The sequence below is a fragment of the Engystomops pustulosus genome, chromosome 3, assembly GCF_040894005.1.
Source record: "Engystomops pustulosus chromosome 3, aEngPut4.maternal, whole genome shotgun sequence".
Classification (NCBI taxonomy): Eukaryota; Metazoa; Chordata; class Amphibia; order Anura; family Leptodactylidae; genus Engystomops; species Engystomops pustulosus.
This window is the reverse complement of record NC_092413.1, coordinates 91,865,206-91,892,006: the sequence shown is the minus strand read 5'-3', so window position 1 is coordinate 91,892,006 and position 26,801 is coordinate 91,865,206. Positions and strand designations below refer to the sequence as shown.

The 26,801-nt window shown below is 41.5% G+C and overlaps 1 protein-coding gene across 1 annotated transcript; it reads right to left on the bottom strand.

The window, feature by feature from the left end:
- Positions 1–9,584: 9,584 nt before the first annotated feature.
- PERP (p53 apoptosis effector related to PMP22) lies at positions 9,585–26,801 on the bottom strand. The gene is made up of 3 exons (XM_072141428.1): positions 26,383–26,801; positions 12,442–12,579; positions 9,585–11,453 (listed from the first exon to the last, which is right to left on the bottom strand). Exons 1-3 carry the CDS (start codon positions 26,573–26,575, stop codon positions 11,236–11,238), a joined length of 549 nt encoding a protein of 182 aa, XP_071997529.1. The 5' UTR covers positions 26,576–26,801; the 3' UTR covers positions 9,585–11,235.

Here is a 26,801-nt window from a genome sequence, read left to right as displayed (position 1 = left end):
GCTGACATTTCATTAAGGGGACTTCTGAGGACATTTCATTAAGGGGGTGTCTGCTGACATTTCATTAAGGGGGCATCTGCTGACATTTTATTAAGGGGGCCTCTGAGGGCATTTCATTAAGGGGGCATCTGCTGACATTTCATTAAGGGGGCGTCTGCTGACATTTCATTAAGGGGACCTCTGAGGACATTTCATTAAGGGGGCATCTGCTGACATTTCATTAAGGGGACCTCTGAGGACATTTCATTAAGGGGGAGTCTGCTGACATTTCATTAAGGGGACCTCTGAGGACATTTCCTTAAAGGGGATCTCTGGTGACATTTCATTAAGGGGACCTCTGAGGACATTTCATTAAGGGGGTCTCTACTGACATTTCATTAAGAGGGCATGTTGTGAGCATTTCTTTAAGAAGTGCTGCTGGAATAAGGGAGGCTGCTGGACACTACATATAAGGTGTATAAGGAGTATGCTTCTATGAGTATAATTCTGCATAGTGTGCCCCTGCTAATTATCTGCTATTTAAAGGGCATCTACCAGCAGGATGAAAGACTGAATGCAAATAAGGCTGAGGGGCTTCAGGTTCCATTAACAGCTATAAAGTCTGGAGACCCTTAGGCTCATTTGCATACAGGTTAGAGTGTATGATGAGCATAACATTTTAACATTGAGAAATCAGAAAATCACCAAAATTTTTTATAAATAAATGAAATACATTTTAACACAAATATACAACAAGGGTGAAGTACAACATATCACGAAAAGACTGAATCAGAAAATCTGTGAAAATCACAAATGCGTTCTAAAGTTAGAATCATAAATAATGAGACAGGGCAAATTTTAAAAAATTCTCCAGTGCATTGCAAATCTATTCTTGTGAAATCAAAAGAAACACACCATAACAAAGAAATGTGCTCACTCTCTTCTGAGCCTAATGCTACAATCAAACATTTCACGTGTCATCCTACAGGTGGCAGTGTTATCCTATTTTCTCAATAATCTTCTGCCTAAGAATCTGTGTACAGAGAAGCAAGTCTCTTAAAGAGGTTTGCCCATGAAAGAATTTTCTCAAATTGTAATCCCCTAGTGATGTTCACACACAAAAGATAATTTTTAACCTTTTCTTTACAATTTCACTCAGTTTTATTGCTGTTTTAGTTCCTGTCACTCAGTGATGGTCAGTGCAAAACAACAGAGTGTGGGTGGGGGATTATTTAGCAGACACTTTATGATCCTTCTAGTTCTATAAGATGACAATGCGGTTAGATTATCAGGGTACAAGGTTTATATACACTTTTATTTACCTTCTGAACCTTGTACTAGTATCTGCCACATAGAAAGAGAGATGTGACAGATGAGAGATGATGAGATCCATTAGATGTGCAACAACCCTGCCAAAACATAGACAGGCTGGTAGTTGCAAATAGCACCCTCTCCAGGTCAGGAGCTGTTAGGGGGAGTCGCGAACCCTCTATGAAAGTTCTAGAGCCTGAACATTGTAGCTGTAGATTCTGCCTTGAAGGGCAACGGTTAAATGGGTCTAAATAATAATCCACTTATGTGGCTGCATTGTAAGCTGAAATGTGATTGGAGAGGAGTGTGACTGAAGGGGAGTATGAAACCCCCCTTCAGTGCTGTCACAGATACCAATACCAGGAACTGAGTCAGGAGACTCTAATCCAGAGCTGCAGCTTCCACAGTTTGGAAACAGCTTCATCTCAATTATCCCAGCCTGCATCTACTACCAGGCTGGTGCAATATTCCTGCAGCCCACTCTTCTTGACCTTTCCAGCACCAGAATCTGAAACCTGCTGTTACCCGTTATGGCTGTTTGCCTGATGTTCAATAAAGAACCATAAGCTGACTTGCACAACATTGCCTCCGTATGTTCCCTGGATATGGCTGCCTACTGCCATGGGGTTCCCCATTCATTACCCAGGGACTCATCCTGTAGACACTCAGGGGTTGCCCCAGGGAGAAACAAGTACGTCAACCTCCCCCTCCATATTTCTTGCACACACCACCTGCTGGAGACCTGCCAAGCTGTAGTTCAGCCCTCTGGTCCGCATACCAAGCACTGTGACATTGGCGCGCCCTAGGCCACAATCGTCAGCCACTCCGGTATTCTGGGCTTCAGCTGCCTCCAGGCCCCAAGAAAAGGCTAGGCCTGGTGGTGGATGCTGCAGATGCCTAATACACACAATGACACAGTCAGCTCTCTGACATCTCTGTTATTCCACAACACACTGCTAGATCTGCTGTGCCTTCCTCACCCTCCCCAGATAAAGAACTTATCTGTCTGTAGCTTTACACTTCTCATGCTGCTGCCCGCAGGAAGTCAGTGTCTGTGTATCAGTGTGAGAGCTCTGTCCTGGAATGGGAGGGGCCAGAGGCAGTGATAGAGAGAGAGACATCTCTGCTCCACAGCCGTCAGACAGAAAACCAAGAAGGCTGCCAAAACCTAAAGTCAGAAGATACAGGGTCAGGAACCAGGGACAACTGAAATTGTGTACAGCAGGACTGATAAAGAGAAGTTGGAATATCTGTGAAATGCTGTATGTAATAACAGTGAATTAGAGAATGTGTTATTTTGTTATCCTGAGTACATATAAGAAACTTGTCTCTGTGTGAATACCACTTTAATAATTCATATGAATAATAATAGCTACAAGTACAGTAATAAAAATCAAGAAGGCTAGCTATGAACTTGGTATGTTTCCCAGGAAAAAAAGTTAGTTCTACTTGGGGGTTATCCAGCAGGACCAAAAGAAACCATTGCAAAAATGATGATATGTGGTATCAACAGCATACAGTCATCTTAGGTGAACCTTCTCTATCCTTAGACTAATTATTATTATACTTGGTAAACCTGGTCAGATCAGGATGTACTTACAGGGTTAGGGTAGGATCATGACATATGAAGTCACAGGAAGGTCCAGAGGTGGTCAATTAAATTTGTTTAAAAAGCCACTGAAATAGGCCGAGATTCGCTTACAATTTGTACACTCTTCACCAATAGGTGAATAACAATACCAAATCACATGACCTGTGAGGATACTAGAGGAGGGAACTATAGTGGTTTTCTAGGTGCACTATAATGCAAGTGTACCATTATGACCACAATGCCTGTAGATAACACCATACATCTTCCTAGGCTATCCTAGCCACTGTCTAAACTTTCATCAGGGGTCTGATATTTGTAGATACAGTGGAAATTAACATCATAGTTTGCCCAAAGGAAATTTACCATCATAATCAAGCACCATAAACTGGATGCAACTACTCATATGTCCAGTAACTGTGACTGTGGCAATCTTCCTATATATGTTATCCGTTATCTGAGATCAACTTTTAAAATAATGCTAATGAACCAGAAGGGCACTGGGGTATTGGGGTGTGTTATCAGAGCCCCTCCGTGCTGTAGCTTCACGAGCTGCAATAGTCTCGCACCCGTTCTCTGCCTGCTGTAATCTCACACAATGGGAGGGGTTTAGTGCTTCTGCAGCAGCCTATGAAGCTACATAACGGGTTTCGTATGTCCTACTGGTGAACTTTTATTAATCCTTTCTGTACAGTCTATTGTTTTTTTTTTTTTAAAAAAAAGGAAATCTGTTTTTTCTAATAAAAATGTTCTGCCTTTAACGTCGAACCTAAATAACAACTTTTTTCTCTGGGTCAATAAGCATACAGCGATACCAAACTTCACAGGATATTTTGTTTAAATTACCTTTCTGTGCAAATGTATTTACTTTTCTTTGAATAATGAAATACTTTTGGGGGAAAAAGACACAGTGATTGGGGCTGTCCCTGATAGTCATCCTTTTTGCCTCACGGTCCAAAGGAGTTTTGCTGCCCCCCCCCCCCTCTTCCATGTACGCTGCTATTGGCTGACCGATCCAGACCAGCCTATAGCAGCAATATTTGTCACAATGGGCATGACAGGGTTTAATCGGAGCAACACACAACAATAATTGCATCAGTGAAAGGGCCATGGCTGGTGGTCTCATGCCATCTCCCAGAGAGCTCTGATTGACCAATCTGTGCACCCACTGCTGAAGAAGGGTTACCACCTGTGAATAACATTTATTCCAGCGTTCCCCTATTCCAATCCCTCAGTTCCAGAGGTTCTGTAGTGTGAGGAACTGTAGGCAAAAAACATCGAGGTCTCCCTGGATCCTTTGTTAGGCAGCCACTTAAAAAGGGCTATGGTACAAGATATGGAACAAAACACTGACTGTGCACATTGTACAGATGACGCTGTATCATTTCTACATTTCAAGAGGCAGATATTAGGAAACTAATATTTGGACAAGACGGACAGGGCCCCAGTACCTCTGGATTAGATGTCCCCCTTGTTTTGCCAGGGCAACATTCTGGAACATCCTGAAAAATTTCCTGGTAATTTTGTGCCTGTACAGTGACAAAATGGGTATTGGAATACTGGAGGAATTGCACTAAACATTGTAAAATATTTTCCTTTTTAACCCATTGTGAAGGTGCGAATTTTATTGTTCAATTAATATATTGTTAAATAAAATTACATTTCTGTAATTTCTCTTCCATTTATTTTTCACCCTCATGAAACGCTCATAAACTCTCCAAAGGTTGTTTTGAATATTTTGAGGGATGCAGTTTCGAAAATTGTGTAATTTGTGGGTGTTTTCTATCATATAGGCCTTATAAAGGCACTTCTAACTAAATTGGTTCCTCCAAAAAAAGGTTTTGATGATTTTTGCTAAAATCTGAAAAATCGCACCTGAAGTTATAAAAGAAAAGGATGTTTTAAAAATTATGCCAAGTTGGAAAATGTTAGTTATCAGGTTATAGTGGTGATATGACCAACTTTCTAAAAAGTAGAACATTTTGAATTTGTAAAACTGATTCTTTTCAACATTTTTTGCAAAACGTGAGGATTTTTTTAAAATAAATTAATTAATTTCTCAACCAACACGAAGTACAAGGTGTCACGAAAAAAAAACAATCTCAAAATCACCTGGATATGTAAAAGCATTCCAAAGTTGTGACCACGTATAGTGACATGGATTAATACTATTATTGCTTTGTAGTCTGCGTTGTCACGGCCGTGGAAGTACAAAATTATGTGTGATTTAACTTCTTTTTTCTTTCTAGTATAAAGTCAGACAGAAAACTGGTGCAAACACTTTAATAAATGTGGGCCTTAGTATGCTAATTCATCTCTGTTCCTGGGATTATGTTTGCCTTAAAGTTCTTTACTTATAACTCCCTAGTGATGTTTACACAATAAAGTTACTTTTATATTGCTGTTTTAGCTCCTATCACTCAGTGATGGTCAGTTTAACATTCCAGAGTTTGGCCAGGGACTCTCTAAGCAGGCACATTATGATCCCTGTGTGCTGACAATGTGGTTAAATTAACAGGGTACAAGATTTATCTACACTTTCATTTAGCTTCTGCACATTCTACTAGTATCTTACACATAGAAAGAGAGATGAAAGATAAGAGATGATAAGATCCATAAGATGGATATAACACACAATGACGCTCTGCTAACTCAGCTATAACACAAACAGTTAGCTCTGCTACATGCCTCCTTCCCCTGCTATAAAGATCTTATCCTAGCTTGTAGAGTAATTCTGTGCACGCTGCTTGCTGGCAGGAATTGTCAGCGTGTGTCTATGTGTGACCTCGTCTTCTAAAGTAAAGCACAGAGTTCACCAAAAAGGACTCAAAGAATCTTCCTGTAGTGCCAGCAACCTAAGAACTATTTTAAAGCTACACATCTTTGACTACTTGGGACTACAGGAGGAGTGATTCGACTATATTGGTTTTCTCAGGAGGGTGACAGACTGAAATATTTGGAAAACCAGGGAATAATAAGTTACTGCTTAAATTGCTGTATTCTCATTTTTCGATAAGTGGGTTTTGGTTGTAGTTTGGGCTCTTAATCTTTGAAAGGTTTGCCATCACTGCCTTAAGGGAAACATGAGATTTAGTTTTAAACCTCTTAGCTCTGGGTAAGTCACTGCATACCCTACCCTACTACTAATGTGTTGTGCTGAAATATGTCACCACTCCCTAATTTCACACAATAGTGTGTCATTCTCCAGAAACTGATGGGCTTCTGCCTCAAAGACACCCTTTCTTTTAAATGTTCTGTGATATTAGGCACAAGTTCAGAATATGTATTAAGATGTTGTAGTGTAAGATATCTACATGAAAATATGTTAGAAATGTATAGATACAAGTACAGTATGTAGTTATTTGAACCCCATAGAAGAGTCTCCTATTGTTCAATATGATTGTTTGTACTCTATAATGTAATATTATATTTGTATATGTCCCCTATGATTTGTAAAGTGTTATGGAATATGATGGCGCTATATAAAGATTATTATTATTAAGAGACTCTGCCAGGCCCTTTTTTTGTGCATGGTGGGACAACTCTTTCAAGGGAACCTCTCAGCAGAAATTTACCTAATAAACTACTACAAGTACATTGCCAAGCATACTAACAGCTCCCAAATATACAAGACATCAGTATGGCCAGTTAGCGATGTCCCTGGAGACAGCAATGTTGATTACAGTGGAGAGGACATTCTGAGGTGGTGAGCGCTTGACTTCAATTATGAGATGTCCAGCTCACTGACTTTATACAACCAATTTACACCTCACATCAAAGTTCATTTTATTGGTAATGAACTAGGTGTTAAGCTTGACAAAAACTGTTAGCGCAAATTGTGGTGCCCATTGTGGATATGTCTTCTGAGAAGCTGTTATTTTATGACGGTTGTATCAAAAAAAGATTGCTGGATATGGCGTAGCGATGCTCCCAGTGCTGGGCTGTTTTATCACTAACACCCAGTGTAGGGTAGGTTTAGTCCTTTAGATACCTCAGTCAAACAATAACTGGATATAGAGGACAGGACTCCGTCAGTCTCCAGCAAACCTAACCCTCCGAAGAACCTGAGGCTTGCCTTACCAACTTTCTTTAAAGCCATTAATAAAGTTTTTTTTAATTTTGTGCCAATACACAAAAAAACACTCACCCTTTAACCTATTACCGACATTGGGCATAATAGTACATCAGGGGCGGCAGTGACTTCCCACATCGTGATGTACTACTACGTCAAGTTTCTGGCACCGGCTCCAGAATGGGTGTGGGTGTTAACCCCTTACACGCTGCAGTCATGCTTGGCCACGGTGTGTAAGGGGCATCTGAAGTGATTTGGACACCCTCAGCCTGCGTGCATACTTGGGAGGTCCACTGCTCCAATGACAGCCCCGAGGCTGTGCGATGTCTTCAGGGACACACTGAACATGCACAGTATTAAACCATGTTAGATAAATAAGAGCTTGTTCAAGCTAACCTGTAAGAAAAAAAAATAAAACATTTAAAACACTTAATTAAGTCTTTTCAAAACAAATAATTAAAGTAAAAGTCCCATAAAAACCAACATTCCCTATACACAACTAATGAAGTGCGAAACCCTCACATACTTGGTATTGCAGCATCTGTAACAATATGTATAATAAATCGGTAATTTAATTAGACCTGCTTTGTGAATGCCGTAAAAAATAAAAACCAGAAAAACTTGCCAAAAATTTACATTTTTCATAAATCCCTTCACAAAAATGTTCCAAAAATGACCAAAAGAAGTTACATGTAACAAAATGGTACGACTAAAAAGAACAACTCAACACGTTAAAATAAGCTTTAGACCAGCACTGTCAACCAAAAAATATTAAAGTTATGTCTCCAAAAAGATCTCTATATTCGTTTTATCTTCAGTAAAATTGTAAAAATATATAAATAAGGTATCACCATAATCGTAGTGATCTATGCAATAAAGATAACATATTAGATTTATGGTATGGTGAACACCCCTAAAAAAAATTGCAAAAACAAAAGAAAACTAGAATTGATGATTTTTTTTTCACTCCATAGTTGATTAAAATCTCATCAATAACCCAAAGATCCACTAAAATGATTTCACTTTTTTTTTTTTTGTAGCTGGTGTACGGTTTTTGGTAATGCTGACAGCTGGAGACCCGTTCCTTCTCCTTCAATCAGTGTGGAAGCAGGTCTGGTTCTCCAGCTGTCAGAGATGGTAGAAGGGGTTTATTATGGTTTCTGCCTTTTCCTTTCCTTACTGAATAACACTGAAGTAGTGCTTTGCAGTGAATACAGGAGTCGGCCCTGCCCCTTGGTCTGAAAGGGTTAATCAGTTACTGTACTTGTATTGTAGAATCAAAGGTCTGAAATAAAGCTTTATTGTTAATCCCTGTTGCCATGACAACCCAAAGTTTTGAAAATCCAGTTGTCACAGGGTCCAAATTTTTTTTTACTGGTGTTACACCAGAAAATACCTGTTCTGACTACCATACAAATTCAACTTGAAGAGGTAAAGTACTAAAGTAAGCAGCTCCTAGCACTACCACATTATTAACAGTGTTAAACTGGGAACATTATCCGAACCCTCCGATAAAGCTAGCAGCCACTGCAGCCCCATAATCTCAGAACGCCAGACTGAGCTTACAGGCCGGCAGTGACTGCCAGGCTTCATGCGGCAGTCACCGCCTCCTCATGAATATGACGGTCCGCTGTTAGTTCAGAACGCTGGACTGAGCATTGCGGCGGTTTCACCGCCGGATACATGATGTATGCGGCGGGGTCCTGCGCAGCGTTTAATTCTGGGCCTGGCGTAGAAATATATGCAGCAGGTGAATTTTCACAAGTGGTTTAGTAGCACCTCTCAATGATAAATTCTCACTCGATCCATATGGCGGGCATAGAACATCCATGCTAATTAATGTCCTTTAATCCGGGTACATCTTCACAAGTCTGCATGGCAGCAGCTGAAGGCATCTTAGGAGGCATCCATTCAAGCCAGGAGCATGGAACATCATCAATGTGACCCTGTCATGCATGAAAGATTGTAGGACTAAACCCATGTGTGATAAAACATTTTAAAGTTGCCACCCTTATGCTGAATCTCACAGGCTGCATTTAATCCTAAATGCTTGCTTGCAGGAACAAGTAACATGCTTTTGCATTGTTTACCAGCAAAACACATGTTCATTCCTCATCAAAAGGGTTTATGTCTAAACAATTGACTCATTTTGTCCATAATAGACCAGGCTTTAAAGGGAACCTATCACCACATATCTACCTATAAAAAGGTAGATCGGGTGGTAGGTACATCTATAGGACATGAGGATAGCCCTTTTAAGATTTTTGGTAGGAGCAACAAAGAGGCTACTGGGGCTTGTAGTAGCCGCGCTGTGTAGCCTCAGCTCCGGCTACTCCATGCCCCAGTAGCCGCTTTAGATAATTTACATATTTGCCAAATAAAAGTTAAAGATTGTGGGGACGTGAGGATTAGCCCTTAAAAGGGCTACCCTCATGTCCTATAGATGTACCTACCACCCAATCTATCTTTATATGTAGATATGTGGTGGTAGGTTCCCTTTAAATTTTTTTCAATGGACCCAAGAAAACATGTGAAAAAACACATACAAGATAATGGGTAAAAATCACAGATAGATTATGGAGGAAAGACAAAGTATGATTTGTTGCCACCCAGACTTTGTACCATTAAACAAAATAAGTAATCACACTGTTTATTTTAACTTTAATAAAAAAATTAAAGCACAAAAATATGGCGTTACAAGTATTTCATATACTTTAAAATAAAAACTGAATTTTTGGTATGTTCAATATTACTTTAAGTAAAGGAATACAACTAAACATGCGGAAAGGAAGTCTTTATATCAGACTTTTGCCAACACACACATTTTTCAGTACAGTGATCTATGAATGTTCCCTTACACCATTGTAGATTAGTGCCAAACAAGTGTATTTTACAATTTGATATGTCTCTGCTTAAGGCCTCATGTGGGGGATGGGAGCTAGGCACATAATTTGCCAGTAGTTGACGGCCTCCATCAAGGTCTATTGTGCAAATTCACGGTGTGGGGAGGCACAGTGATGCACCAGGAGCGAGCTGTGGAACATATCATAAAGGATGTTCGATTGCTGATCAGTTCCTATGGGTATGAAGTGGGTGACTGGTGCTCACCTATGCAACTTTCCCATTTTCAGACCGTATGCACACAGTCGTGTGCATGAGGTCCAAGATTGGGTTAAGGCAAATTTTAAACAAAAAAGATTGTTAAGATATAAGAACTAAATCCCCCTCCCCAGTTTTTTGCTGTAATTCAACAATTATTAGGATGTGGCTACAGGTCACTGTATAAAGTTAATAGGCCAGTGTGGTTACTGCACAGGGGCACATGGCGAGAACCTGCACATTGGGAAATATTTAGGACTATCAAGAGGCATTATAAATGTACATTATTTTTAATATCTACTGTAAAGCAATTTATGTTTTTACATATTTTAATTCCTACCACCCAAAAAAAAGCAAACAGAGTACATAAAAGCTTTTAGTAATAGGATGTTTTCATATTTAATGATTAAAAAAACTGAAGAAAAAAAAACATTTAAAAGTACCTTACACTGCAACCTCAGTACAGGCATATTTGAAGTAAAAAAAAGCTAAACAATGTCAAGATAGAACCCTTGTTCTATGGAATACATATGGCAATAATGTTGGACATTACAAGGACAAGATGGCAAGGCCAGTAATGGAAGCAGTCACTCCAATAAGCTGAGTGGAACCAAGTCCATTTTGGGGATTTGTACCACATGAATAAATACATCTTTGGTAATGACATGGCATAGTATAATATATAAAGAACTAAGCATGTCATACCTCCATGTGGACACTAAAACTAAACATATAGGATTTATTTAGGTTGAACCCAGCGACCTTTTAAATGTGCATGTCCATTTCCTGATTCTCAGTTGCAGAACAGAAGTATTGTGGGGTTGGATTTTAACCTGCCTTATCCTTTATCCAGTAGGATTGACCAACATGAGTGCATGTGTATGGGGTGGGGATGGGGAAGGGTGCATATGGGGTTAAGGTCAGCCAAAGGCTCAGCCATTTAATGTCTTTGGCCAATAACATTTCTAACTAACCAAGAATGATCTCACTACTGCAAGTAATTCAATCCACTGGGTTCATTGGATAATCTAGAAAATACAAATATTTGTTGTAGAAAAAATATATAACTAACTGCACCAATGGCATTTGGTCAGATGTACAAATCGGATCTATAAATACTCTGGGAATCACTCAAAATATGACAGTCTTTTTCCAATGGTCAAGAAATTAAGTTGCAATCTGAAGTTTAGGAGGAAGTATAAAAGTATTTGGTCTTGACATTTCCCAGTAGCTCATCTTCATAATTGGGAAGACAGCAGAAGAAGAATCCACAGCCAAACATAAGGATCGTACTCCCCCAGCCAAAGCCGTAGGACCAGCTGAATAGGTAGTTCTCCAGATTTAAAGCGACATCAGAAGTGTATCTAACCGGGTAAATGATGAGAGCACAGACCTGCAGGACAACTGAAAATGACAGATAGGTTCAATTTCTAGAAAGTTCTGCAGAACATAACATGTACAGTATCATGCTGACAGTGTAGCTGTTATATTCCGTTTTGTCATAAAGCAATATCTACATATTTCTCTAAACATAATGGCTCTTTTATAATCTGAACACCTTAGAGGAAACCAATCCAAAAGTGTGAAACTGTGCCATACCAGAGAAAAAGATAGAGCTTGTTCTATCTTTCCCCATACGGCCATGCTGCACATCTCCCTATGGAGAAAGGATATCCCTAGGAAATAGGGGCTTTCTGATCCCAAGGTAATTCTTAATTCTGATAATTAATCCAAGGGATACATCACATGTATCAAATCAGTCTATATTAAATATACAAATAGGGCACATGTATGAATCATACCGGTATGTAAATGCTACATGTATGAATAGGGCACATGTGTCATATCTATATGTATATGCTAGAAGTATAAATAAGGCACATGTATCAGATCAGTATGTATATGATACATGTATGAATAGGGCACATAGTATATACATACCGATCTGATATATATGTATGAATAGGGCACATGTATCAGATCAGTATGTATATGATACATGTATGAATAGGGAACATGTATAAGATCTGTACGCATATGCTACATGTATGAATAGGGCACATGCATCTGATCTGTATGTATATGCTACATGTATGAATGGGGCACATGTATCATCAGTATGTATATACTATATGTATGAATAGGGAACATGTATCAGATCTGTATGCATATGCTACATGTATGAATAAGGCACATGTATCAGATGAGTCACAATTTCATTGTTCAGCAGTTTTGTGCAGTCCGAAGCAGAAAAGTCCTTCCTCTGCTCCATGTTTGTGCTGGGTAGTCCATACTCAGGTCCTGCTGACTTTAATGAATGTGCCCCATTCAACAATAATAATATCTATTATGTGCATTTATGGAAGTACAGGCCAAACATGTTCACTCTTACCAGCCACAAAGAGAAGCAATCCGATGACTCTGAGCAGTGAAATGCGTGGTGAACACAGTCCAACAAAGGAGAGGATGAAGCAGAGGATAAGGATGAGGATGCCAATGATCAGCAAAGCTGCAGTAGCTTTAGCCCAGGCTGGAAGGGAACAATATCCACAATTATTGGCATATTAACATCATATTAACATCCACATAAACACTTCTGAAACAGAACCTACAGTCAAGTAACAAAACTATGGGACAGACCCATCACAGTCTACTAGTAAAGGGAATTTTTCTCAGAGGTGAAAACCCCATGGTATATACACCATTAACCCAGGTATAAAAGAACACTCTCCCTTTGTTCATAGCCTCTGTACTTTATACATCTCAGTATCTCAGAGCAGTGATGTCATATTGTAAACAGTAAGGTAAGATGGAAGGCTATAGAACCATCGAAGACATGATACTAGATCAAAGCTTGTGTTTAAGGGTCAAATACCTTTAGCCAGACACGTGTCGTCAACTGCAACCTCTGACCCTCCAAAACCACTAACCTTTGGATGATATCTTTAATGTGACAAACACACCTAACTTAAGTGAAATTACCTTTTTTATCCAGTCTCTTTCCTGACAAAAGTGTAAGCTTTGCTTTACAGATTTACTCCACAGGTTTCTACAAGACATGGCTGAGACTTTTACTCCTGGCCCTCCAGCCAGCTTGGTCTCCACCCAAACGACACGTGGGTGGGTAAACATGACGACTGTCTGCTTTGTGATTCACCAGCTTATTGTGCAGACTCAGGCTTTATATGGCTTAGACATATATTATCACAGCAGGCATCAGCCATGCAAGGAATACAGCCTAGGGAAAAACACATTCCCGTACATGTAATATGCGTGCATTTTATATAATCCAGAGAGCAGAGTAACAGGCTGTTTAGTGGAAGAATAAATCTGAATTTACAAAGAGCATACAGTCCCACAAAAACCTCTCTAATGGCATCTTACCCTTATCAGGAGCCTATTGTGATAACTGTGTGGATGGAAAGCATACTGCCCAGGACAAATGTCAGGCAGACAGGCCCCTAGTTTAATTTCACCACACAACACATCATGACAAAGATCCTGGACCCTAAGGGGCGTTTAACATGGGATAATGACAATTTTAGCTTAGTCATTTAGCTTACTACATGTAAGTTTCTAAAAAATTAAGAGATAAGTTTTGGGTTTCATTCTGAAAAAAAATAATTTTTGCAAAAGGTCATAAAAATTCTTCATTTTTAAAGTTTGAAATGTTCTGCTTTCTAGGCAGGTAGTTACACTACGCAAAAAGCTTGATAACTAACATATCCAGAATGTCTGCATTATGTTGGAATGATATATTATGTGTCCTGTCTTTTTTCTTGGAAGTTATGAAGCTTAGAACTTTATACACGCTTTTTCTAATTTTCATGAAAATCACAAAAAATTACATTTTAAGGGACAACTCACCTTTCAAGTGACTTTGAGAGACATAAATAATAGTAAAACCCCATAAATTACTCCACACCTCTACCTATGTAAAACAACTTCTATTACATGTGTCACAGGGGTTAAAACAATATGGACCTGCGATTTAGAAACTTCAATGTTTTGGGAAAATACATTAATTTAGGACAAAATGACACTTTCATAATGAATTAAATGATGCAATTTTTAATTTGGATTTTTAGCACTTTTTTTTCCAGCTCGCCATAACATAAAATACTATATTATCTGTATTCTTGGGTTCACTATGATTACGGGGATACCATTTACATAATTTTCCTCTTCTAGTCTTCATTTATATAATTTTACTGAGCAGGACCAATATTGGAGAAAATCACAATTTTTTTTATTTACTATAGACAACTTTTCAGGGGCATAATTTCTGTGTTTTTCTGTTGACAGATCTGGTTGAGGGCTTATTTTTTTGCAAAAACTGTTTTTTTTCAGTTGTATAATCTTAGGGCACGCAACTTCTTTGATGAAAAATTGTATAATATGGAAAGTATTTTGTGAGGGTTTCAAAACCAGTGAGCAGGTTCAATATTGTTTTATATTGATACAGATAAATGTGGACACGGTGATACCAAACATGTACTTTTTTTGTGTTTTATATACTTTATCTGGATTTTATATGTAACTGCTGTGATTTGGGGACTTTTATTTAATTATTATATAATGATTTTTACTTTTTTTCCCTTCATTTTTAAAAGTTTTTCCATACTTGAACAAATGTTCATCCGATCGCTTGTACAAGCCCTTACATGACAATACACTTGCTCACGCATGCTCAGTTAGTTACAGCCGGGTCCTGCCAGGAGGTAGAACCTAGTGTGAAAAGGAGCGGTGCCATGCCACGGGGTTGCGGCAGAAAGGATCGGATCCCCCGGTAAGCTCACCAGGTCCTCATCCACAGGGGACAAACGCCACGGTCAAGCATGGCTGTGGCGTGTAAGCGGTTAAACACCCGGGATCAGAGTTTTTCTGATCCTGGGTGTTAGTTCTGGGTCTGGGATGTGATGCTGATGAAGACACAGCCTGGCAACGGCACTTACATGACCCGATGTGCCGATGTAGAAAGGCGATGCGTCAGAAGAAGTACCCCTAATGGCCACAGGGGGATAAACTTTTGGAGTTAAACCATCAAGACCTGTCACACGATTTCTTTTCTGATATTCTTTGAAGTTATTAAATAATTTATTAAATTAATTATTTATTCTTCAATAAAGAAGGCTGTGGCAATACCTTTTCGCCCAAAGGAAAATGGAAGCCTGTTATTTAATTATTTATATAGCTATATTTTTAAGTGTATGTATAATTTATATGGTCTATTGTCTCACACAGTAGCACAATTGCATTCTTCTACGTCACCTAAGCGAGAACATAACACTTCTCCATCTCTGTTACTCACTACAGGTTATTTGAATACAGCATTTACCATTCTTTATATGTATAATGCTCAATAAACAACAATATATAAGCCTTAGGGTAGTGCACACAAATTTATGACCCATATACGGCGTATATACATCCCCCATACACTTCTATGGGCGTACGGGACCGTACCGTTCCGCAGCCCGTAGAAAGATAGGACATCTCCAATCTTTCTACAGAATACGGGCTGTGCAGTACGGCGGGCATACATCGTGTGAATGTAGCCTATGGGACAGCACTGTGATCCTGTCGCCATCCTGGATAACAGGTTGGTGTTGGTTTGTGGGCCAAGATCTTCATAATCAGACAAGTTCTGTAATGATTCTTGCTAGCCTGGCAGTATTTAGCCTGATGATTCTTTTTGGGTACAGGCGATCCCCTAGTTACAAATGGACCTCTGGATGTTTGTAACTTACTGTACTTTAGCCTTGGGCTACAATAAACAGCTATAACATCAAAGGTGTCTGCAAATAAGATTTATTGTTAATCTTGGTTCTTATGGCAACCCAACATTTTTAAAATCCAATAGTCATACAGACCCAAAAAATTTTGCCTAGCACTACAATAATAAAGTATACAGTTCCAACTTACATACAGATTCAACTTAACAATAAACCTGCAGAAACTATCTAGTACGTAACCCGGGGACCACCTGTATTGTGGTTCCATTTGTTATTTAAAGGGGTATTCCCACAAAAACAAGATTCTTAAATACACTCAGGATAACAGAATAACACATTCCTGTTACTGTTCACTGTTATTAACCAAAAAAATGCACCTGAAATACTGTACGTCACATTTATTGAAGGTTTTAGATTATTTTTAGGCAGTTTCTAACTTGTCCAAAAAGGGGGAGTGTCATTGGTAATCAGGGGGTGTGACCAGACTGAAAATAGCTTGTGTGCCAGAAAACAATGAATTACTCTTACCGGTAATGTTGTTTCAAGTCACGACGGCACCACCAGAGAGATAGGGATCCGCCCTCCAAGGACAGGAAACCTGAGCATAAAAAGAGGCTCCTCCTACTCCACCTCAGTTAGGTTACAGAGAATTTCTTGGAAGAGCCGTTTAGTTAGTAGACAAAACATATACACATATTCATCCGGCATATATATATATATATATATATATATATATATATCTTCTTCATGTCTCTTTTTTTTTTTTTTTTTTGCGACACCCGTGAATCAAACCACATAAAAAAGTAACACCCGGGTGGGAATACCAGGTGCCGTCGTGACTTGAGGAAACAACATTACCGGTAAGAGTAATTCATTGTTTTCCCCTTCATCACGACGGCACCACCAGAGAGAATTGCAGAGAAAATACAAACAATTAGGGGGGGGATAACAGAGGATAAGACTTTTCTTCCAAATGAAAGAGAGGAAGAACCCATCACATCCACCCTATAGTGTTTTAGGAAAGTGTGCGGGGTAGACCAAGTGGCCGCCTGGCAGATCTGTTCCAGCGTAGCATCCCTACACTCGGCCCATGATGTAGCTAATGATCTAGTTGAATGGGCACGGATGCCGACCGGAACAGGAATTTCCGCAATCTCATAGGCCATCTGAATAGTCACTTTAATCCATCTAGCGATGGCTGTGGAAGATGCTTTATTCCCCTTATTCTTTCCTGAAAAGAAAATGAACAAGCTATCTGATTTCCTCCAACTAGAAGTGGAATCCAAATACTGTACAATACTCCGTCTAACATCAAGACAATGAAAAGCACTCTCTTTCTCTGTCTTAGGATTACTACAGAATGATGGAAGGATGATGTCTTGAGATCTATGGAAATCAGAAACTACCTTAGGCAGGAACCCTGGGTCTGGTCTAAGGATAACCCTGTCATCCAAGACTCTACAATATGGCTGTTTATAGGACAGAGCTGCCATTTCGCCTACCCTTCTGGCTGAGGTAATGGCTGTAAGAAAAACCGTCTTAAAAGTGAGAAGCTTAATAGAAATATTATCTAATGGCTCAAAGGGAGGGCCTGACAAAGCCTTGAGGACCATAGACAAATCCCAGGGAGGCAACTTACTCCTAATTGTGGGCCGAATTCTACCTGCTGCCCTAATAAATCTTGAAATCCAGGGATGTTTGGCTAACTCCTGATCAAATAAGGCTCCTAGAGCTGACACCTGAACCTTAAGAGTAGCCGGCTTGAGACCCTTCTCTAATCCTTTCTGCAGGAACTCAAGAATCTTACTAACATTAGGCTGAGCCAACCGCTCTGGGTCCTGACCAGAGAAGGAAAAGTAAGCCTTCCAGATCCTATGATAGATCCTATATGTAACTGGTTTCCTACTCTTCTGTAGAGTGGAAATCACCTCACGAGACAAACCTTGCTTTTGGAGGATCATCCTCTCAATAGCCATGCCGTCAGATCTTTTTTTATCTCTGGATGGAGGATCGGGCCCTGCGACAATAATTTCCTGGATTCCGGAAGCACCCAGGGATCGTCTACTGACAGCTCCCTTAGACTTGAGAACCATGCCCGACGAGGCCAAAAGGGAGCTATCAAAATTACTTTTGCCCTGTCCTGTCTTATCTTTCTGATAATCCTGGGCAGGAGGATCATGGGGGGGGAAGGCATAAAGAAGAGGACTGTCCCACTTTTGAGAAAAGGCGTCCACAGCTAAGGGAAGGTCTGCTCTGTTGAGGGAAAAAAATCTTTCTACCTTGCGATTTTTCCTTGTGGCGAAAAGATCTATCAGAGGCATCCCCCAGAGCCTGACTATCTTTTGGAATACTGACTGATTCAGCTCCCATTCCCCTTGATATAGGGTCTCTCGACTTAAAAAATCTGCCGAAACATTTTCTACACCTCTTATGTGAATTCCTTTTAGAGATGTAAAAAAGGTCTCTGCCAGGGTTAGGATCTGAGTGGCTATGAGCATGAGGCCTGAACTTCTTGTGCCGCCCTGTCTGTTGATATAGGCAATGGTAGTAGTGTTGTCTGACATCACGGCCACCCCATGTCCCTGTAACAGAGGAAGTGCTTGCGTCAGGGCTTTTAAGACAGCTAATAGTTCTTTTTTGTTTGATGACAGGTCCCTTTCTGTCACCTCCCAAATGCCTTGAAAATACTGATTCTCCATGTGGGCCCCCCACCCCCACGGACTGGCATCCGTAGTGATTAACCTGTCCTGACTGGGGTTCCAGGGAAGACCAACCTCTAGATTTGTTACGTTTAACCACCAATCTAGGGAGTTTAAGATTCTTTGGGGGAGGAGAATTTTTACTTCTAAGGAGGCCTGATCCCTGTCCCACTTCTGTAGAAGAAAATTCTGTAGACTCCTTGAGGGGAACTGAGCCCAAGGAACAGCAGGGATGGCGGCTGAAAAGAGACCTAGAAGAGACATACCCTTTCTTAAGGAAATCAGGGGATTTTGCTTTACCTCTAGCAGTCTTATCTTCTCTACCTTTTCTACTGGAAGAAAAGTCCTCTGTCTCTGTGAATCTAACCATGTCCCTAAAAAGAGCTTTCTTGTTGTGGGAACCATAGATGATTTTTCTTTGTTTATCAGCCACCCTAATTTCTTTAATATCTGAAGAACCCTGGATAGTTGAGTTTGTACTTCCTGACTTGATGACCCTACTAGTAGGAAATCGTCCAGATATGGAATGAACAACCCCTGTGTTTCTCGTATGTGGGCTGCCATTTCTGACACTATTTTCGTAAAGATTCTTGGGGCAATAGCAATCCCGAATGGTAGTGCTCTGTATTGATAATGATGAACCTCCGAGTCTACCTGAATAGCCACCCTTAAGTATTTCTGAAAGTCCTGATGTATGGGGATGTGGTAATACGCATCGGCTAGATCTATTGAGGCCATGAAACAACCGGGGAACAACAGGTTTACCGCTGATTTCAGGGTTTCCATCTTGAATTTTGGGACCATCAGGAATCTGTTTAGGGGCTTTAGATTTAAAATGACTCTTAATGAACCCCCCGGTTTCTTTACCAGAAACAGATTTGAATAAAATCCCTGGCCCTGTTTGGCAAGCGGAACTTGACACAGTACCTTTTTCTGGATCAGGGTCCGGACTTCTGTAAACATCGCTTCTCTGTTTTCTCTGGAAGCGGGATACGTGATGGCTAATCGAGAGGGAGGAAGAGATAGAAAATCCATCTTGACGCCCTTTTGAACTGTCTGAAGCACCCACTTGCTGCCTGATATCTCCGACCAGGCTTCGAAAAAGTGGGCTAGTCTTCCCCCTACGGGGAGCCTGGCGTCATAAAGCATTTGGTCTCTGACGCTTTGGGTCTCTGGGCTGATTGAACAGGAGTCCTCTGTTTTTTTGAAAGGGTCTGAAATTCTGATTCCTTTCTGTCCCCCTTCTTTGAGATCTCGGCCTCCGAAAGGGACGAAAGGAACTACCCTGGGTAGAGGGAAAAGATTTTACCCTACTCCCTGCATTCTCCAATAATTCCTCTAACACCTTCCCGAATAACAATTTTCCGTCACAAGGGATTCCACATAGTCTGTTCCTCGACCCTATATCCCCTGGCCAATTTTTTAGCCAGAGGGCTCTCCTAGCAGAATTGGACAATGCCGATGACCGAGCAGTAAGTCTAAGGGCATCGACAGAGGCATCTGCTAAAAAGGCGGCCCCCTTCTGCACATTAGAAATTGACAAGGCTAAAGCATCCCTTGGCACCTTATTTTGAATATCTGTTTCTAGCTGATCTAACCAAAACATCATAGAACGGGAAACACAAGCGGCTGCAATATTAGGCTTAAAAGCCGAGGTAGCCGAATCCCAAGATCTTTTAAGAAAACTTTCAATTTTCTTATCCATAGGATCTCTTAGGGAACCTAAATCTTCAAACGGGAGAGAAGACCTGCGACTGACCTTTGCTACAGACGCATCCACTTTAGGAGCAGAGCCCCATGTACTGGATACCTCTGAGTCAAAGGGATACTTCCTCTTCACTGATCTAGGAATATACGATTTCTTATCTGGCTTCTCCCATTCCTTCTGTATTAGGGATGACACTGTCTCATGAAGGGGAAAAGATAATTTATGTCTTTCTTTAAGCCCTTCGAACATAATATCCTGAACGGATTTAGGTTGCTTCTTGTCCTCAATGTCCATAGTCATCCTGACCAATTTAAGAAGACGATCCGAGTCGTCAATATTAAACAGAGGACGCCCTGCATGTTCTACTTCAGAGGCCAGGGTACCTGAATCGCTTACTGAGGCTACACCTTCTTCCTCCGATCCTGACCCTTCTGCAACATATACCGCGGAGGTGCCTGGCTGATCCTGAGTGAGTGGGGGTGGGTTTGACAACTCTCTGGCCTTTTGGACTTCCTCTCTAACCACGCTCCTTAATGATTCCATCCAAACGGCAGATTCCTCAGTTACGATTTTGCCAATACAGGTGTTACAGGTGGCTTTTTCATAACTGGAAGGGAGTTTATGGGCGCAAATTTTACACTCTTTATGGTGCGTCTTACGGGTAGCCTTTTTAGGCCCCTCTTCTCCCTAAGATAGACAAATAATAACACCTGTTATAAGTTCAGCACAAAGAAGTAAAAAACACTCACCGCCCTGCAGTATAGTTACCGGGGCTGGAGTCCTGGGTGTATCTGCAAGATCACGTTTGTCTGCCATGCTGCACTACTGACTTGTAACCAGCACTCAGCAGTTTCCACTTATCCTATTTAAACCTCCCGCCAAGTAGGCGTGGCCTCTGACCTACTTCCTGGTCAGGCTGCCAGCGGCGAGAAAAAATATCAAAAGATGATGAAACACAAAAAGAACACACTTTCCTTTTGATTGACTAAAAATTGTGCGCCTCACCGCTCTTGAAGACATGCGGCGCGCTTTACTGTTTGTTCCGAGCGCCACTTCGGGCGCTCGTAGCTGAAACCGGAAGTGACTATGCGTCACTTGTGGTGCGCGCTTAATCACTCACCCCCGTTGCCGGCAGCCGCAGGTTCCTATCAGCTCCGTTCAGACCGCGGTCCTGCACAGCCGGAGGGAGGAAAAAACGGCACAACCTCATCCCCACACCGGAGGATAGAACTGCCGGCGTCCCACACTCCTTTCATGGAGAAGGGTAAGTGAGACACCGCAGGGACACCTTCATCATGGCGTGCTCAGGTCTCCTTCCAAGGACAGGAAACCAAACTGAGGTGGAGTAGGAGGAGCCTCTTTTTATGCTCAGGTTTCCTGTCCTTGGAGGGCGGATCCCTATCTCTCTGGTGGTGCCGTCGTGATGAAGGGGAAAATTTATTATTGGGGGGCAGCAAACTAGACCAACTAATAAAAGGTGCAAAGTACGACTCCCCAGTCTTATACGGCACCAGATTCGTCATCCAGCTTCAGACACAGTGATAAATCTGGTGCAGCAGAGAACGGTCTAGTGCACAGGTCTAATGACCGGCACAGTAATACCACTGTTGGAAAGAAGCTACAACCACCTTCCTTTTTGTAAAAGTTATGGCATATTTACAATTGTCCTAGCATGGCAAATAGACTAAAGGAACAGAAATGGCATAGTCATTATAATAGCCGATAGGTGCTTACAGCCAAGTTCACACCTGCGTAATGCAGGTTCTATGGGAAGCAGAAGACCTTCTTTTTTTAGTTTCCACAAGGCCGAGTTCATACACATAGTTCGAGTTGCATTTTGAAGTGGGGAACTTGGTTTGATTGCATTGGGTTCACATAATGTTAAATGCAATGTTAACGGTATGTTAACATTATGTAAACAATATGTAAATGAAATGCAATAAGGACAAGCTCCTCCCCATAACATAATTGTGTTTCAAAATGCAACACACATCAGGGCTTGGTTCACATGGAGGGTATAAGTGTGAACTGGCCCAAACTGCCGAGCATAAATGTTGTATCCCACAGCTGACTGAACAAAAGAGATGACAGCACATGTATTTGGCTCCCTCCATTCAAGTCAAGCAAGAGTAAGCAATGAATGGCCACATAAAAAGCATCCCAAGAAGACATAGATACAACACTCTGTGCCAAGATTTATGCTCCCAATAAGAGACCTAGACACCACACTTTCAGTGAGGAGATGTTACCAAGGACACAAGAAGAAAGCTTCATCTTCCAAGAATTCCAGCAATGTAACAAGCCTGTGACCTAGAGGGAGTGGTGGAGCACACCACACTATATTCACAACTATGTGACCAGAGAAAACACTTTACAGCTGGAAACAGCAGCTAACAGAATAAAACAGTTAACAGTTAGTTACCATGGCTGACTAAATTGCTTTTAGTATAAACTCAACTAATCTGTGTACAAATTTAGCCATAAATAGTCAGAACTTTGTATTGGCTATCCCCACTGAGCAGTGTATAAGGTGACCAATATAGAGATGTCTCAGTGACCATTGCTGTCCTCATCCTCTACAATCCATTATGTATTTTAATAGATATTTCATACAGAATCTCTCTCCTGTCATCATTCCCTCAGCTCATTGTTTTCACACTCAATTATTGTTGCCATAATCTGCCCTGGAGTAAAAGGACGGTGGAATAAGTATAATGGACATTCATCTAGCTCAATGGCAGCTTTTGGCTATGAAATAAACTTTATATTATATATTACCTCCAGCCAAACTCTGAAACAGGATACGAAATAGTTTTCAAGTTCAGGTGTCATTGAGAGAAGAAGCTTTAGCTTTGTCAATATGTCTGTATTATAGCATTATGTTAAGCATCTACCAGGCAAACAACAACAACATAGGAATGGCCTGCATTCACAAGACAACAGAGATTGGGTGCTATAGATGACGTTAGTTTTGAATCTGGGTGCAGCAACCTGGTCGATCTTTCATTGGATGAAATGGCACCATAGGCACATCTGGAAAAAGTTCTCAAATTTTAATCCCCTAGAGATGTTTACACAAAGTAAATTTTTGACCCCTTACATTACAATGTTACTCAGTTTTATTGTTGTTTTAGCTCCTATCCCTCCCTATGCTGGTCAGTGCAGAATTCTAGAGTGTTGGCGGAGACTCTCTAAGCTGACATATTGCGATTCCTCTTTACTATGAGAAGCTGTGTGCGGACAATGTGCTTAGATTACCAGTGTACAGGGTGTATTTACACTTTTACTTAGCTTCTGAGCATTACACTACAGTAGAATATAGAACTACTACACTGACATATAGAAAAAGAGAGATCAGAGAAGAGAGATGAGAGATCCATACGATATAAAACACAATCACACTCTCAGCTCTGCTAACTTCTCTATAACAAACACAAAGTCAGCTCTGCTATATGCCTCCCTCCCAGATAAAGACCGTATCTGTCTGTAGCTAGCAGAGCAAGTCTCTGCACGATGCTGCTTGCTGGCAAGAAGTATCTGAGCTGGTCTTGTAATGCAGCGGGAGGGGCAGGAGGCTAGGAGCACCAAATTGTGCAGACAAGAAAAGCTATTCATGACAAGAATCCAACCATAGTTATAAGATTTACGGTCGTATCCAGGGGAAACCAATATTGGAAACATCAGGACTGAGAAAGGTTGGGATTAAATCTGCAAAATGCTGTATTTTTGTTGATAACAGTGTATTAGAGAATGTGTTATTTTGTTGTCCTACAATACAACTTGATCCCCTGGAGGGGAATTGAGTGTCATCCTAAGTATATTTAAGAATCTTTCCTTCACGAGAACACCCTTTAAGGGGGCATGAAATGTGTATGCTGCCTAGAGAGTACAAGCATAGACCAAAAACTAAGGACAGCATAGAAAAGATTTGCAAATCAGCTTGAATAAATCATGTCACTGTAAAAGAAAAGCCCGCTAATGTCATTCAGTGTGAATCTCACATGAACACAGAACTCTGAATATTCTACATCTGCAAGTTACTGAAAATGCTAACATCAAACACAAGCTAAAACGCCACAGTATTTCATACTATTAGCCTTGCACAAGCCCCCATCCATCAGAAGTGTTCAGTATTACTGCAGCTGCTGGCAGTAAAACTCAGCTAGGGCACCTTTCTATTTTGGGTTTTCCAGAAATACCTCAGAAGAACCTGAAAGAAAGGACACCTAAACATGTATGTATTATGTATAACCTATCGCTACATACAATAATACTTGTGTTTAGCACATTTATGTACAATAATGCTACATAAGGCGACAGGTTCACATGTTTTGAAAAGTATTTGGAAAAACGCCTTTGGTGATAACAAATATGCATTTTAGGATACATTTCAAAACGCAGCAAAAACGCCACATGTGAAGGCAGCCTCATGCTTCATTTGGCCGCTGTATTGATACAGACTTGAGCATTTGATTGGTCCCCAAACTGAGCAGCCTTAGGGCGCTGTCCCACGTTGCGTTTGCAGACGCAGACCAAACCACGCCCACTGGGGCGGTCCGCGGTCCGATCGCATTGGTGTTTCTATGGAAACGCCTGCGATCGGGAACGAGCCGCGCAGGCGTTTCCATAGAAAAACACCGATGCGATCGGATCGCGGACCGCCCCAGTGGGCGTGGTTTGGTCTGCGTCTGCGTTTGCAAACGCAACGTGGGACAGCGCCCTTAGGGTACATTCACACGAGGTATGCCCGTGTGCTGGAGAGGAGAAGGAGGTGACCCCTCCTCCCTCCATAGAAAACAGCGGCTCACGGCCGAACACAAACCGAAAGATAGAGCATGCTCTATCTTTTTGCGGTGTGCGGCCCGGATCGGTGCCATACATGTGTCCCCGCCGTGCCACTATTGCCGTCTTTGGGGACGTGTGTCTCACACACCTTGTCTGAGCCGTGCGACTGCGCCACAAATGCTACAGGAGGTCCCGGTTTTGCAGTGCTGCCACTCAGCACAATAGGGAGAAGGGAGGGGTGAGCAGCACTAACTCCCCCACAATTCACCCAGCCAAAAACAGGCCACAAACCCAGTCATGTACATGAGGCCCAATGATGCGTAAGGGTGTGACACACGTTCCATTTTTACTTAGTGCATTTTCAGATCGTAAAAAAACGCATGCATTTTTTTTCAATCTAAAAACGGTCCAAAAACGGCCGAAAAACGCCATGCGTGTCACCAACCTTAGAAATGTGTTTAGAAACACAATTCAAGCACTCTGCGGAGGAGCTTCTCCCAACTGTAGATGTGTTAAAACCTACCAGTAAACAGAGCAAAGTTTCACGTTGGCCGACAAGGAAGGGGGGAGATAAGAGAAAATGTGTTGCTCACTCCTGATCGCAAGCATTTAGGTCTAAACGCATCTGCAATCAGGAGAAGAGCCTCCAAACTGCACTTCAATGACATTTCTAAACACAATTCAATCGCAGCACATTTTTATAAGGCCTGGGACTTTTTTCTTTGTTAACAGTGGGAGTCTGCATGTATGTAATGCATACAGTATACACTTTTATGGAGAATGGAAGTATGGATAATGCAGACGGAGAGCCTGATAACCCATTATTTAAATAAAAGTTTGTCATATTATGGGAAAATCAGGTTTTAGCTACAGTGCTGTCTAACGGGTGCTCCAAGTGCTAATCCAGGAGCTAGAAGACGTGTATAAAGAGCACAATGTAACAGGTTATAACAAGTGCCATTATTATATGAGAAGTAGTCACTGGATCCAGCGCCTTAGGGGGCAGTTACACATACCAAGTGCATGAAATCAAAGTGACTTCTGTATTGTAGGATCTCATACGGCTGCGACATATTGCCGGATTGGTGGCCTAACCTCTCCGCCTCTAGCCATGGCAATGATAGGCATTTCTCCAATCCGGCAATGTGTCCCAAGTCATGCAGCAGAACGCAAATGCATCTATCTCTAATGAAGGTGGTGAACAGGGCACAAAACTCCAGAAAGTGACTACTCCATGTCTGGCATGCCTGAAAACTGATAACTAATCTCACTGGGTGTAGGGTTACTGGATGTTACAGAGCTCCATGGACAAGTTATTACAGACACTGCTACGCTACACAATCCTATGTGTACAGGGTAATGACAAGCCGGGCCCGGGGGATGTGACATCCACACATAGGACTCACCATAGTCCATGAGAGAAGTGCACGTATTGGAGTTAACATGGCAGCGCTCCCATAGAGACGCGTACTCCCTTCCAGACTCCGTCTCCACCCAGCCCTTCCCGGCCAGGGCGATGATATCGAAGATGATGGCGCACAGCAGCAGGAGCGGCAGGATCCATTTGCACCTGGGATAGGCGATGCCGCACCTGAACATGTTGCGGTTGTAGAGGAGAGACTGCAGAACACTAACCCCAGAGCCGCACCAGCAGGGAGCTACAGGACACTAACTCCAGAGCCGCACCTTGCTTCCAGGCACTGACTCACACGGCTCTGTACAGACCTGTCGTATCGGGGGTGGAGCCGCGGCCCTGGCTCTGACTGGCGCTTCTCAGGTTACACACTGGGAAGGAGGAGGCGGCCCACTGGAAAGTTTACTGTGT